The 15,898-nt window shown below is 39.2% G+C and overlaps 1 protein-coding gene across 3 annotated transcripts in view; it reads left to right on the top strand.

The window, feature by feature from the left end:
* MARCHF1 (membrane associated ring-CH-type finger 1) overlaps window positions 1-14,520 on the top strand; it is a 967,912-nt gene extending 953,392 nt beyond the window's left edge. For all 3 annotated transcript variants that reach the window (XM_053583965.1, XM_053583959.1, XM_053583949.1), the window contains one exon: window positions 10,117-14,520. In XM_053583965.1, coding sequence (XP_053439940.1) covers window positions 10,117-10,412 — 296 coding nt within the window. In that variant the 3' untranslated portion in view covers window positions 10,413-14,520. The remainder of the gene's footprint in view (window positions 1-10,116) is intronic.
* Window positions 14,521-15,898: the final 1,378 nt, after the last annotated feature.

The raw sequence follows: 15,898 nt of genomic DNA, 5'->3' as shown, positions 1-15,898 counted from the left end.
TGTGTATGTAAGTCAGTTGAGCATTTCTTCTGCCTGGATCAGCTTCCCTGACCTCTGCAAAGGTCACTTCTGCATCTGCAGACAGCTGGCCAGTCAGCTGATAGCTGTGTAATAAAGGACAGGCTCCTTTATGCATTTGGCAGTAGGAACCAGCAAGAGAAAGGTGCCCCTGGGCGGAGCTTCTCGGCATTGTGCTTCATGCCCCTGTCTTCTTTATGTGGCAATGGGAGGGTTTTTTAAAGTATCAAAATAGAGGGAGGGACTTGTGACTCAAAGGAGAAGGGCGCCGGCCCCATATACCAGAGGTGGCGGGTTCAAACCCGGCCCCAGCCAAAAAACTACAAAAAAAATAATAAAGTATCAAGATAGAGCAAACCCACTGTGTGTGAACATTTTTAAAGTTTCAGATTGTGTCATGTTTGCTATTGCCCTGTTGGCCAAGGAGAGTCAGGTGGCCACAGCCAGAGCCATTAGAGTTGGGAGCCTGACCAACGGGGGCAGTTACTGTAACTAGTTACTGAGGTTGCAGATAACAGCCCTGGTACTTCAAGGATATGAAATAACCACTGAGTCAAGATAAAGATGAAAAGACAAAATTCGCTTAGGAGTAAGATGTTTAACTCTCAGGAATAAGTGGGAATTTTGCACAGGAAAACTGCCTTTGAGAATCCGTTAACCCTACAAGGGAAACCTGGTGTGGGTTTGGGCTGCAAAGAAATTGAATAAAAGTCTGAACCTTTCTGAGATTTAGGTACTTGTCAGTCAGAAAGGAGGAGCTTTCTGGAAGTGAGGGGGAAGACGCAGTAACCGTGAGGGAGGGTGAAAGGGTCAGTCCCTGCTTGGTGCTGTCGTACACAGTGCTCTAGGCTCAGGTCCTGACGGGAGATGCCTGTGGGGAGCCCCAGTTTATGTCCTCTGACTCGACTCCCACAGAGACTAGAGTGAGGAAGATACGGAGGATTTTTACATGACAAAAATTTTACATACATTTTACTTTTTTTTACTTGTTTTTACCTTTTCTTTCAAGTTCTTTATATAGTGAGAGGGTGCCAAAAAATGTGTGTGCATTTTAAGAAAGAAAAAAACTGGCTGGGCACAGTGGCTCGCGCCTGTGACCCTAGCACTCTGGGAGGCTGAGGCGGGTGGATTGCTTGAGCTCATGAGTTTGAGACCAGCCTGATTCACAGCAAGATCTCGTCTGTAAAAATAACCAGGCATTGTGACAGGCGCCTGCAGTCCCAGCTACTTGGGAGGCTGAGGCAAGAGGATCACTTGAGCCCAAGAGTTTGAGGTTGCTGTGAGCTGTGATGCCACAGCACTCTACCAAGGGTGACAGAAAAAAAAAAAAGGAAAAAACTGTATTGAAATTGTTCCTAATACTCAATATATACCAATAACGAAAGATGAATACAAGTCATGTTGAGCACTTCTGATAATTGAAGAAGTTAAACACATGACTAGAGCATTACAATTTAATACAGTGTTGTTTTTCTTTTCTTAAAATGTGTAAACAAAGGTTTGGCACCATCCCCACACCCTACACCCCACAGTTACTTTTACCTGGACATCACAGTTTCTCTCTCTGGCTTACAAAAAAATTCCTGCCCGGAGTCTAGAATGAGCTGTGAAGTCCATCTGCTTTTCTCTGTCTAAAGTGTTTTTACTTGCTCTTTAAATATAAGTTCCCTTCCAAGTGTGGGCTGATTTCTGTGTCCTGGTGGCAATACTTGTGTAGGCAGACATCCTGTAACATTTCCGTTCCTCTGACTCTATCACAGTGGTTCTCTATCTTCCTAATGCCACAATGTATTTTCATTGTTAAAAAGGGGTCATGACCCACAGGTTGAGAACCACTGCTCTAACATGCGAACTCTTCAACGTCATCCCGAAGGACAAGTCCCCACAGACCAGGCCACCCTAAGACTTTCCGGGAGCAGCTGTTCACACGCAGATTGTTTGGAGGATGGCAGGGCAGGTGCTGCAGCCCTCAAGCACCACATCACATACCCATAAAAAGGAGACCTCAAAGAATGTATCTCAATAATCATATTAAATAGTTAAAGATAATGATGTTACTGGAGGAAGAGGGTCTGGCCCCTGTCACTGTCAGCCAGTGTACAGGAGACAGAGATGGGTCTACCAAACTTGGTCAGAAGGCCAGCAAGTCTGGAGAACAGGGAGTGTAACCTTTCCAAGATGGTTCTGTTTTTCCATTTCCAGAATCAGTTTTATACATAAAAGTTTAAGGCAAAGACCGTACTAACCCTTATCTTAAACAACAGTAATCATCATCATGACCCATGACCCAGAGCAAGCAACAATTAACATAACCCATGACCCAAAACAACATTTCTAATTTAAAAGTTAATCTCTTCAACCAATCTCTCTCAACTACTCATATAGACACCTTCAGGTTAAAGCTACATTTACACAACAAGAATGAGAGACAGGAGCTGACATCTCGGCCCTAGCCTGACTGACTCCATCTTATTCTCACCGCATGGGCTTACAATTCCAAGCAGAAATGGCATCCGTAGAGATGGATTCTTTTGCTATATGATTAAATTGCCTCAAGTTGGATTTTCCAAAATCCTTTTCCAAACTGGCAAAGAGAGGCAACTTCATGGTCCTGGTCTTTGAAGTGCAGGCTACAGCTTCACATATATATTAGTGAAGACAAGGAATTCCTCTAGTTATACAAAGGACCTCCAGAGAGCAAGATCGTGTGCCTTCCATTCCCTCCCTTTTCCCTCCTTTGTTGTTTACATTCCTCCCTGTTTGCAGAAGACAGCAGAGAAACTGAGTAGGGTAAGCTTGCCAAGTCTCAATAAAAGGAGGCAAACACGTCTCCCCATAAGAAGTTCTTGTAAAATCCATTTAGCCCCATTGTAGCATCTCTCTCAAGCTTTCCTTATAGTTTTCCAAAATAGAATTCTTATAAGCACTCAATAATTGCTTTTATAGAAAATAAAAATCTTGTTCACTTAGTCAAAGGCAAGAGCAAGAGCCACCTGCTTCTTAAAGAAGTTTGTTTTGACAATGAGTCTGTACCAGCCAGAGTGGCTCTTGTATGTGGGCTCAGGGAGCTGCTCGGCCGCACTCTGAACCAAGCGTAGGGGTTTTGTGGGAGCTCTGACTTTCAGGGACGTATTAAGGCGGGATAGATGGATCCAGACATACTTTGTGATAGAAAGTGGAAGAATCAGACAGTCTCCCAGAAAGGACAGAGAGAATGACCACTGGTTACCTCTGGCCCAATTCTTAGTACATCATGGTTTGGTCACTGCTTGTGGAGACAGAGGTGGGGCGTGAATGGTATATCTTTCAGATTGTCCATGACCAAAAACAGGTTTACTGAGGAAGACAGAGGCCATAAAAAGCCAGCTGTCCTGCATCCTTGAAATGTCTACTGAAATATCTACTGAAATTTCCACTACCACTGTGGAAAACAAAGACCAGTCAGGCAAACTCTGTTCTGGTCACGATTAGCCTCCGGCAAAGTAAAAAACGCTGATGTCAGAAAGTGAACCGTGCTGCGTGCGAATGGAGACGTAAGTGCAACTGGAGTAGCAAGAGGGTTTATGTCCAGCTAAAAATTGCTTCCATGTTGGGTTTGGTGGGACAGGCAGGCATGTGGAGTAGGGAGGAAAAATCCAGAGAGAAGAAGTACCATGTATGAAGGCTCAGAAATGAAAAGTGTCCGGCATTTATGAAGAACAGCAGTAGCTTGATTTAAGAGAGGGGAAAGTGGAATGTAATCCATGGGAATTTCCCTAATAATGGGAGGTAAATTACACTTTCTTCATCTCCAGCCTGCCTAGGGTTAAAGGCTTTCTAAACACATAGAAACTACTGCTCATATAATAGCTTACAGTAAAAATCCTTGTAAATTCGGAGAATTCCAAGATGACTCATTTGTATACAAAATCCTCCATGCACGTTTCCTAACAAAGAGGCAGAAACAATTGTGTTTCTACAAGGATTCTGGCCCTCGGCATCCTGGCATTGTGACCAGGACACATGATTCTGTGTTGGACATGCTGTCCTATGCTTCATATGATGGCCAGCAGCACCCCGGCCCCACCCCAACTCCAGACACATACGACAATAAACAATGTTTCTAGTCATTGACAAACGTCCTCTGGGGAGATAAAGCCACCCCTACTTGAGAACCTACATTAAGCAAGTGTATCAGATGATTATTCTTTGTCGTTGTTGTAGTTTTTTGGCCGGGGCTGGGTTTGAACCCACCACCTCCGGTAAATAGGGCCTGCACACTACTCAATGAGCCACAGGCGCTGCCCTCCCAAGATTATTCTTGCACATGTGGTAGATGGAGAGAACTAAGGTAAGAGCTTAAAAAAGAAAAAAAAAGAAGCCTCTGCACATTTCAAATGCAAGGAGTCTGCACAGAGCAGAATTCTGTCTTCAGCCGCCTTTTGCTGCCACTCTGTTACTCAGCACACGTGACTGAGTCCAGCCATTCATAATTGTGTGCTGCCACTTAGCTGTAAATATTAGAATCATTACATGATTATTCTTAAAAACTCCTAAAATCACTTACTTTAAAGATTTTGAGAAAGCATTTTATATGAAATAGTGAATTAATGGATATCTCTATGCAACTCGCATGTCAAATCTCAGCACTGTCCGAGGTTCCTTGGTCAGGGACATCAAGTAGTGGTCCGAGTTTTGACATTACTCAAAAGGCAGAGGAGAAGGAAGGAAACACATGGTCACTGGCTAACAAACATGAAAAAGTGCTCATCGTCCCTAATTATTAGAAAAAAGCAAATCAAAACCACCCTGAGATATCATCTAACCCCCACAAAAGTGGCCCACATCACAAAATCTCAAAACTGCAGATGCTGGCGTGGATGTGGAGAGAAGGGAACACTTTTACACTGCTGGTGGGACTGCAAACTAATACAACCATTTTGGAAGGAAGTATGGAGAACCCTCAAAGAACTCAAGCTAGACCTCCCATTTGATCCTGCAATCCCATTACTGGGCATCTACCCAGAGGAAAAAAATCCTTTATCATAAGGACACTTGCACTAGACTGTTTATTGCAGCTCAATTTACAATCGGCAAAATGTGGGAGCAGCCTAAATGCCCACCAACCCAGAAATGGATTAACAAGCTGTGGTATATGTATACCATGGAATACTATTCAGCCATTAAAAAGGATGGCGACTTTACAGCCTTTGTATTAACCTGGATGGAAGTGGAAGACATTATTCTTAGTAAAGCATCACAAGAATGGAGAAGCAAGAATCCTATGTACTCAATTCTCATATGAAGACAGTTGATGACCTAGTACATGGTGGAGAGGGGGGAAGGGAAGAACAGAGAGAGGGAAGGAGGAGGAGAAGTGAAAGAAGGGGAGAGCAGAGAGAGAGAAGAGGGGTGGGGGTCATGGTGTGTGACACAACTTTTGGGAGCAGAACACAATTATAAGAGGGACTTTACCTAACAGATGCAATCAGGGTACAACCTGGTTCTTTGTACCCTCCATGAATCCCCAACAATAAAAAAAAAAGAAAGAAAGAAAGAAATACATGGTCTCTAGAGGTCTTCAGGCTCTGAATATTTAGTTTAATTCTTTTGCTGGAGCACAAGAAAAATAAAAAATAAAACAATGTTTTTTTGTATCTATATATTTTCTTTAAAAAAAACTTGTTTTTAATAATGAAATTGAGTCTTTTGTCATGCACCCCCCCAAAAAATAAAAGAGACATTGTTCCAAAAATAAATAAATATATGTAAGAATACCTAGAATATGTTTCAAGTATGGAATATGTAATTCATGATGAAAAAGAAACAGTGGAATCTTGACATCAGGACTAGTGCTGCCAAAGTAGTACACTAAGGGTCAAAAATTATTTTTATTACTCTCAGGCATTATTTTTGATTATTGTCTGTAAGTGATTTGGAAAAATTATAAATAAATACAAAGCATTTTTGTGCCACAATTTTCTGTAATTATTTTTCTGTAATATACTTTTTTCCCCTTAAATTAAAATGTTTCTGCAGGGTTTTGGAGTACAGGATAGAGTACCATGATTATCGCTGGATAACGTGAGTGTTATCCATAAACACAGCTGCTTGCAAATCTATCTGTGTAAAGAAAGCAAACCCAGGTAGCTTATTTCCATTGTTATAATCCCTATTTTTAGAATCTAAGATGTTTGTAAGAGAAAGAAGTCATGGAAACATTTGTATGCGACCAATAAAAGCTGATTCTTCATAAATTTCTGATAAAGTCCATGTTTGTGCTCTAAAGTTTCTAAAATCGTAAGTTGTTTTAGTGCCAATTTGTTTTGTAAAACTAGCCTCTTCTGTTCAGAGAGAGCCAAATATTAATAATTGGCTCTTTTCCTTTAAAGCATTTAACTCTATAATACATGAATTAATTTTCCAAAGGAGTGACTTAGGTAGAGAGAGGCACAAAGCCTCCACATTTCTCCTAATTTTATTACATTTACATTTACTTCATTTTATTCCAAATGACAGCGTGTCATTAGTTAACGGGATCCTGGTTTACTATGCAGCCAATTTGCAGTATTTTGAAAAAGCATCTTCTTCCTCTGAGACTAGGTGGTAGAAAGATTTTGTCTCGTGTGCCAACTCAGGAGAATGACTAAGGTGTTAAGAGTCACAGAGTTATCATAGGGATTGGCAGGGGAGAACGCTGTAGTAATTCAGGCAAGAATGCGGTGTTTGCCAACCCCAGGACAGAGACTGCAGCCCTCTCTCCTCCCCGGGGGGTGAGTATGCAGTGACGAACGTGGGTGCTTCAGCAGAGGACACAGCATGTGCTAGCTCAGACCTGCACTGGGGTGTGGGCTGTTCGGAATATACGGACACGGGGAGGACTTTGATTAAAGTTTACTTTAAAAAGGCATTAGATGAGAGAATCAGGGTGCTGAGCATAACCATAAAGTAAATGAAGGCCCCAGGCCTTTATTGTGCAGGACTACAGCAAGTTTTAAGACACAGTGAAATGCCATGAAGGCTACGTTGAACAGTTTGATGAGAATATTTCAGATTGTATATGAAACCAGCACATTGTACCCCTTGATTGCACAAATGTACACAGCTATAATTTAACAATAAAAAAAATAAAAACAAACAAAAAAAGACACAATGAACTTTCTTGGACATGGTTAAAAGAAGTGGGTGCTTTGGTTAAATAAAATTTCCAAAAATACACCCTATGTACCTTACCAATCTCTAAACACAGAAGTGCTCACAAACCCGTTTCTTACCGCAAGAAATTCGATAATCTGACCTAAGCACAGACTTGTATTTACAGAACTAATCCCAAGTTTTTTTTAAATAATAGCCTTTATTTTCCAGGGCGGTTTTAGGTTTACAGAAAAAATTGTGCAGAACGTCGAGCCAGTCATCATTTACATCACAGACTTCCTCCCAGGTCATTTCTTCTATTACTGACCTGCCTCACTGTGGTGCACTCCTTACAATTGATGAGCCCGTATTTGCACGTTATTATTAAAGTCCGTAGATTTCACTAGGGTTCTCTCTTTGTGTTGCATGATGGGTTTTGACAAGTGCACAGTGTCCTAGGTCCACCAGCACAAAATCATACAGAGTAGTTACAGCCTCTGAAAAATCCCATCATCTAGCTCTTCACCCCTGTTGGCAACCATTGATGGTCTTATCGTTTCTAGTCTTGCCTTTTCCAGAATGTCATACAGTTGGAAACATACAACATATGGCTTTTTCCGATCAGCTTCTTTCATCTGAAAATAGGCATTTAAGGTCCCTCTATGTCTTTTTGTTGCTGGGTAGCTCATTTCTTTTTGTCACTCAATAGGACTTCATTGTATGGATGCACCAGAGTTTATTCGCCGATTCACCAGAGTTCAACACCTTGGATGTTCCAATTCGGGCCAATTATGAATAAAGCTGCTATAAATATTCATGTGCAGGTTTTTCTGTGGACATACATTTTTTATCATTTGAGTAAATACCTAGAAATGCATTGCTGTATCATTTGATAAGCCTGTGGTTACCGTTGTAAGAAACTATCAGACTATCTTTCAAAGTGGCTGTACCATTTTGCTTTTCCCACCAGCAATGAATGAGAATTCCTGCATGTATTTACTCCACAACAAAAGCAAATTTTAGATTTGATGACTGAGAGAAGCACAGGATTCATTTTAGACTGACAGTGCCAAACAGAGCAACAAGTGCAACAGCAAAGCGTGAGACTCTCTGGATTTCTCGCTATTCCTTTATGACCAGAGAGCATTGTTCCTCCATATTCTAAAGGAAGAGTCAAAATCAAAGTATTTTAAAATGGAAAAAAAGTTTACTTGAAAAGGTTCAAGGGAGTCAGACTTCAGAAAGACAGGCTTACAAATAAAAGACATAGTAGTTTTTGAAGAAAAGTATCAAGGAAGTAGCCATAATTATGAAGCGAAGTTTTATCATAGGATCATCATATTCAGAAAGGTTTGACATAACATAAGCTTTGTAGAAGTCAAGAATAAAATTATCCTTTCTGGGAATGTGGGGATGGAAGAAATGCTCAATGTTTTATTATTTGGAGGCTAAAACTTGACAGTGTGACCCCATTATTTTTGGTTAATTTGAGGGTAAAATGTCCTTCATCATGATAGAAACAAGGCATAAAGTTGTGCTATTACCACAAGATACAGGGGGGAAGGGGATATTTCTTAGATTTCTATTTTACAAGTAAATAAAAACCCGGAGTAGAATGAATCATTAACTCTCATTTATTGTGGTTTCTGTGCATTTTTTCTAGATTTTCCTGGTGCACCATCCTGAGCGATGCTCTTTTACTTGACAACTTTTCACATAGATGAAGATTAATTCCCCTACACCATCCTGGTGTTAGCTGGATGGACTTTTGACCATCACTTATCTAACATAATAACATGTGGTCTAAATACTCACTGTTACAGAAACTTTTAAAAATTGTTTCTTTGCAAACGAAAGCCTGTTACTGCCTCGGCGCCTATAGCTCTACAGTTAGGACCCACCCACCCACGGGTGGGTTTGAACCTGGCTGGGGCCTGCTAAGCAACAATGATGACAAAAAAGTAGTCAGGAGTTGTGGGGGGTGCCTGTAGACCCAGCTACTTGGGAGGCTGAGGCAAGAGAATCGCTTAAGCCCAAGCAAGAGTTTGAGGTTGCTGTGAGCTGTGACGCTACAGCACTCTACCAAGGGCAGCACAGTGAGACTCTGTCTCCAAAAAAAAAAAAAGAAAAGCCTGTTACTAATAATGGTGATAGAAATTAAGGGAAAACATAGATGTCTAAGAAAGTGACGTAAGAAAGTGACGGTTCTCAGTGACCAATGTGATTTATGAAACAAATGACTACAATCCTAAATCTTTTGCATATCCATGCTCAGGAATTCTTTCTCTCTCTGGTGAGTGTTGCAGCTTCTTTTTTTCCCTTCCCTTTTCCTTCCTTCTCCTTCTTTCTTCACTCCTTCCTTCTCTCTTTCATCCTTTTCTTAATTTCAAAAAGGAATGAGGGTGAAGAGGAAGACCTACATGTACCAGCCCATACATGTACCCACTATTTCATCTTCTTAAAAGTATTTTTTTTTGTTTGGCCGGGGCTGGGTTCGAACCCGCCACGTCCGGCATATGGAGCTGGCACCCTACTCCTTCGAGCCACAGGCGCCACCCCCTTAAAAGTATTTTAAATTCTTATTTTCACACTTAGTAGGTTCACTATCCTTCCTTGAAGATTTAGCTATTTGGGATAAATGTCAGAGTTTCCAAATGTCGAAGTCTAATGTAGTATATGATACTTACAGAATGTTCTTGATGGTAGGATCATTACAGTGGCTGGGGAGAAAATTTACTCATGTATAATTTTAACAATACATTTAGAATATTTGAAGGGCATTAAGCCAATTCTGGTTAAAACTTGTACTAGTTATTAGCAATATATTCCTTATCAACATAACTTAGCAGGCAGGTATGTTAAAGGGGCCATAGTTCTCAATGTACACCATTTATAAAAAAAAAAAAAAGGGGGGGGGGCCATAGGAAAAAATGACCAAATCCACCAATAACTTTGTGATAGCATTCTCTCCTTTTGATTTCAAAGGTGTCCTGGAATGGCCATTTTGGACAAAACTGGTTGTGGTGGCCATCGGCTTCACAGGAGGTCTCGTCTTCATGTACGTACAGTGCAAAGTCTACGTTCAGTTGTGGCGCAGGTTGAAGGCCTACAACCGTGTGATATTTGTACAAAATTGCCCAGACACTGCCAAAAAACTGGAGAACTTCTCATGCAGCGTGAACACAGACATCAAGGACGCCGTGGTAGTGCCTGTATCACAAACAGGCACAAATTCACTGCCATCTGTGGAGGCTGGCCCCCCTGAAGTTGTGTCAGTTTGATGAAACCAGTTGGGAGTTTCTTACCGAAGAATATACCTTTCTAGCCCTCAGCCACTACACATGACAGAAGTGATCCTGAATTATTCACTTCCTTTTAGCTCCTCCTTTGTCTTACTGAAGCATTTTTCCCTTACTTTGCTCAAAAAGGAAAGGAGAACACGCCAGGATCCTAAGAAGTATAGCCTAAAGTGTGATCTGGAAACGTGGCAATTAAGAACCATTGGAGCCATGAGTGCTTTTAGGCAATGGTAAAAATTAACGGGACCTGTGATACTCTTCACAGTAGCAGGGGAGAAGTTCAAGATTACAGACTTGAATTACAATGTGTTTTTCTTCTAGGGTCTTGTAATGTTACCTATCTCGTCTGGAAATAACAAACATATTTGGTTTTAAGCCTGAAATTGTCTGCATTATCTTTAAGTCACAGGGGAAGCAAACTTGGAGGATGCATATTTTGATATACTTGGACAGCTAACAGATTTTTACGGCTATAGTGGAGTCCGGTTATTTTGACAGATTCATGTCTTTAAAACATATGCAATACACGTTTGAAGATATTAATACTTAGGATTATTTAAATCATGAACGAAAGACGTTCAGAGAACTTTTGGGTTTAAGTAGCTCTGTTAACTACCCACAGAAATCAGCCAGCAGGTCCTCTGTTTCCGTCTGGCCTCTTAATACAGAGCTGTACAACGCATAACATGAGCCACAAATATGGCCATATATGTAAATTTTTAATTTCCTGGTAGCCCCATTAGAAAAGCAAAAAAGGAAAGGTGAAATTAATTTTGATATTGTTTATTTAACACTATATATATATAACTTATTTCGACATGTCATCAATATAAAAAATTATTAAGGTAAGTAGTTTATATCTTTTTTTTGAACCAAGTTTTCAGTACCCAAAGTTCAGTTTGTATTTTACTTCACACCTCAATTTGAATTAATTTTATTGGATAACACAGCCCCCAAATTAGAAACTAAGCCTTTGCTTCATTTAACAGTTGACTATATTAAAACAGCAGCTTATGGGTGGTGCCTGTGGCTCAAAGAAATAAGGTGCTGGCCCCAGATACCGGAGGTGGTATGTTCAAACCCGGCCCCGACCAAAAACTGCAAAAAAAAACCCCAAAAACAAACAAACAAAAAAACACAGCAGCTTTTTTTTTTATTACAAAGCCCCACAAATGTTATGATTTTACAAAGCACTAAATCAAATGAAGTGTTGTGGTTTGAAGAGTTAGATGTAGTTCATGTTTCTTTAAAGGGATTTGTCTAAAGAGTTACGCATAGAAAGATAAAGCATCGGCCTGTAGCAAAGTTGTGAAATTAACTTGTTTGCTACTATGGAGCATTATGATAGGGAAATAAAAATTAAGTATTTTTTGTTATTAAAAAATGCATAAGTTTTTTTTTTTTTAATCTACATGAGTTGTCAACTTAACAGCTAAGTATTTTATGACCAAGAATCTACACATTTTAAAAAGCTGACAAGATTTCTCTTGGTCAGTTGGGAAGCAAAAATATTCAACAGATTCTGTGTTAATATATTATTTAAGGTTTGACAAATGATCATGTGTTCCTTGCATATTCATGTAAAACTAAAGTGTGAATGATTTTGCAGTGAACTAGATTAATGATTACAGACCTAGTAACCTGTCAAAGAAAGATGTCCTACATAAAAAAGGTGACCGCTTTTTGTGAGCTTTTGTATTTATTAATGTGAGAAGGCAGCGATGGCCATAAGAACCAAAGCATGGGTACTGTGTTGCACAAATCTGGGTATCACATGGATGTACTTTGTAATTATCAGTGTGCTTGTTCTTCACGGATTATCATAGGAAAAAGGAAAAAAAAATAACCTTTAATGAAGAGAAAGATGGTATGAATATTAGTAGTGGGTGACCATGAGTTCAACTAGTCCCAATCTTAGAAATAAAGAAAAGGTAAACAATGTCAAATTGTGTATATGTGTGTGTGTGTGTGTGTGTGTGTGGCGTGTGTGGCGTGTGTATATTCATGTATATAGGCAAGAAAAATGCTAAGGTATTCATTCAGGAAACAAAAGGTTTAAAGCTCATCTTTCTCAAAACTTGTTGAAAGCATAAAGAAAACAAAGCTGAAATAACTAAACTGAACCAAAAATTCTGTACAAAGACATACATGGTGTTTAAAAAAAAAATGTATGAACCTTGAACAAACTATACTTTGTATTAAATTTCTTTTAAATTTCTGTTTTAAAGATTTAAGATAAATACATTTATGGATAATAAAGCTTTGGGTGACTTAAACATGACACCACAGCCAAGAGATTAAACTTGCCGTAATTTTCCTGTTAATTTTTCTAAGCTTTTTATTAATCTGTTTTCCCTGTAGTTTACAATGGGCTATGTGCTGATTCCAAATATCCCTGGGGGAATCTAGTCACCAGCAAAGAAATGGCAATTTCTCTTTTGTTTGCTCTGGAAGTAAAAGGGAGATTTACTTTAATTACTATGGAAAATACCCATTTCAATTCTACACTTTCAATTCTATACAAAGCTAAGCAAGACAGGTAAGTGCAGAGCTTAGGTCACAGTTGGAGATGACTGGCTAAAATAAAGCCTCATTTATTAAGAGCTACACTTAACACTAAGAAAACATCTCTAAAATGAAAAGCAAAGATAAGCATTACTATATTAAAGACAAAAGATGAGATGGGGTTTTAAAACTACATTTAAATTTTCCAAATTAACATTTGTGGGCTTTGATGTTATTGAAATGAAAAAATATAGCTCCCTGGTAGGTTAAAAGTCAACATTTTATTTTGCTGTTCTTCTGACCTTTTAAACCCTGAAATTCTAAATTTCAATCTTTAAAAAGCTTTCCTGTAATGGATGTTTATGGTTCAAACATCAAATAACTACATGCATTTAAAACCCAATATTGATTATTTTCTTTTTACATCTGTGTGGCAATGGAGTATTTGCCTTTTCAAACAATGAATAGATTTAGCTTTGAGATAGTGCTTTTTGTGGACTGGTGAGACATGTACCCCTCAAAAGCAAAACTGCTCTCTGGAAGGACAGTATTTTGAGACATGTTTACCTGCTCATGTAAGAAATAAAATGGAATTGAAACAAAGGATGAAAATGGAAGAATGAACTTACAGTTCTGTTCAAAACTTTAGCTTCTTAATAATCAGGCATCTGTGATACTATCAATACCATAAGCCACAGATACTAATGCTATTAATTTTTTAACTAAAGAACTTTCCATTTTATTGCATTGGATTAGAGATGAAAAGAATGAATGAAATTCCACTTTGAGCCCAAAGGGCAATTAAGCTTAGGTACAACCACAAAACAAGAATGAAAAACAAGTGATCCCAACAACCTGGGACACAGCAATACATAAAGTGAAGGAAGAGATAACCTGTAGACAGTAAAGTCTCTTGGAATGCCCCAGCATTAAACTGCACACTGAACTGCTCTGGACGTATGACCATAGTCCCATAGAGATGGCCTCATAGATGTATTTTATCTTGTTTTACAAAAGGTCATTTGGTGGGTCGCCTTTAGAACATCTATTCCTTGGCGGAAAAGTTAGCTCATTAGAGCAATGTCATCATTAAGAGAAATGATTAAGGCTCTTGTCTCTGAAGTGGGAAGATTATTCCATCTGACCCACATAGTTTACCCTTCCCTGCATTGAAAATGAGTATTTTAGAACAAAGTAGAGCTTTTAAAAGTTATCATCATTATTATAGTCGTTATGTAATACTTCAATTAAGAAAGATGAAAACCTTTTTTTCTTTCCTTATATCAGCCCAAAGGTGCTATTTTACATATCAGTACAGAGAAAGGAAGTACTGTTATGTTGGGCTGCAGTGTTTCCTCTGCATTGAAGAAAAGCCCATTCTGAAATTGAATACTGCATTTAAACAAAGAGGGAAAAATTATTTTAACTGTGTGCAATTTTTGAAATTGGACATTTGTACTTCTTTGGTTTTACCTAATTTTCTTGCATTAACAATTTACTGTTTTGTGAATAATGTGTGCTAAGACAAATTAAGAAAAAATTATCTGTGAAAGACTTTGTTTATTAAATCGGTGACCCAAATCTTGGTTGTGTTTTCTATACTTTTTGCCTAACATACTGAGATTCTGCAGATTTGTATGAGAAACATTCAAACACACTTGAATCTTTCATTTTGGAGGCAGATCCAGAAACACTCGTTAGTCCGGGGGAGGCCATGGAAGAAAGAATGTGAAGGATCAAGAAGAGTTTACAGGCAGATTTCTGGCTTGAGAAAGTAGGTGAGAAATTTGGGGGAAAATCAGTTACTGAGAAGACAATAGGGAGTGGGAACCATAGCATTTACCTGTGAAAGGAGAAAAAGACATTGTATCTATTAAATAAAAATAAGATGCAGTTTTATTTTCTGGAAAATGCATAAAAAGTCAACAGTTGAACACTGGGGAGGCTACTATTCAAGTCAAACCAGAAAATATGAAAAAGTAGTAAAATAATTAATCTGAAAGTTAGAAAACAAACCTAATAGGGAAACACAGTAAGACTGCTGAACAGTCCTGGGACTCCACTTCAGAGCTGCTAACACGGATAGAAATCTGTCCGTGTGCTCTTCAGCAACGTGGAGCTGCTTGAGAAAGGGCGTGAAGGAAAAGTTAGTAACTGAGTGTTGCACGGGATGGGTTTGAAAGAAGACGTTGGCGGCCAAGGAAGTGGGGACATAGGCAAGCAAGCAACTGTGAGCCCGAATCCAAGCGGAACAAGACACAATGTGCAGACAGGAGACAGATGATGACGTATAATGTAAGTCAAAGTATGAAACTTCGGCAAAGGAGATGGAGAGCAGGCAGTGAATGGAGAATGGAATTCTCAAAATCAAATCTACAGGGGGCGGTGCCTCTGGCTCAAAGGAGTAGGGCGCCAGCCCCATATGCCGGAAGTGTTGGGTTTAAGCCCAGCCCCGGCCAAAAAATGCAAAAAAAACAAAAATCAAATCTACAGGAAATTTCTGCTGCTAAGGATCCAGGTACGACCACTGAAAGGCCTCTGCTGGGAAGGAGACAGATGTTGCGTGACAGGAGACGTGAACGAACAACAGCTTTGCCGTGGGTGTAAACTCATTCCTGTAATTACTAAGTCAAGAAACAGACTACATGAGATGGAATAGCGTGTAGCGAAAAGCTTTATTCAAGGTTTTGATTTTATACTTTTCTAGTCACGTACACACTTAATCTATCATCTGTTAGTTCCATCATTATCTTATTTTACCTATCTGAAATTAACTTGAAAGGAAATATTTTGTTATCATATCAATACAATCACTTTTGTAGTAAACCTCTTCTTCTAAACACTGACTAATTTCTGAGCAGGTATCTAAATAAAGATCACAAAGAAGAAAGTAGCCACAGGGGAACAGAGTTAATGGAAGAATATCTTCAAGCATTCCCTTAGTTTACTCAGTATGAAGTAAT

The sequence above is a fragment of the Nycticebus coucang genome, chromosome 1 (genome assembly GCF_027406575.1).
Source record: "Nycticebus coucang isolate mNycCou1 chromosome 1, mNycCou1.pri, whole genome shotgun sequence".
Classification (NCBI taxonomy): Eukaryota; Metazoa; Chordata; class Mammalia; order Primates; family Lorisidae; genus Nycticebus; species Nycticebus coucang.
Note: the sequence above shows the minus strand (reverse complement) of the source record. Positions and strands in the feature narration are given on the sequence as shown.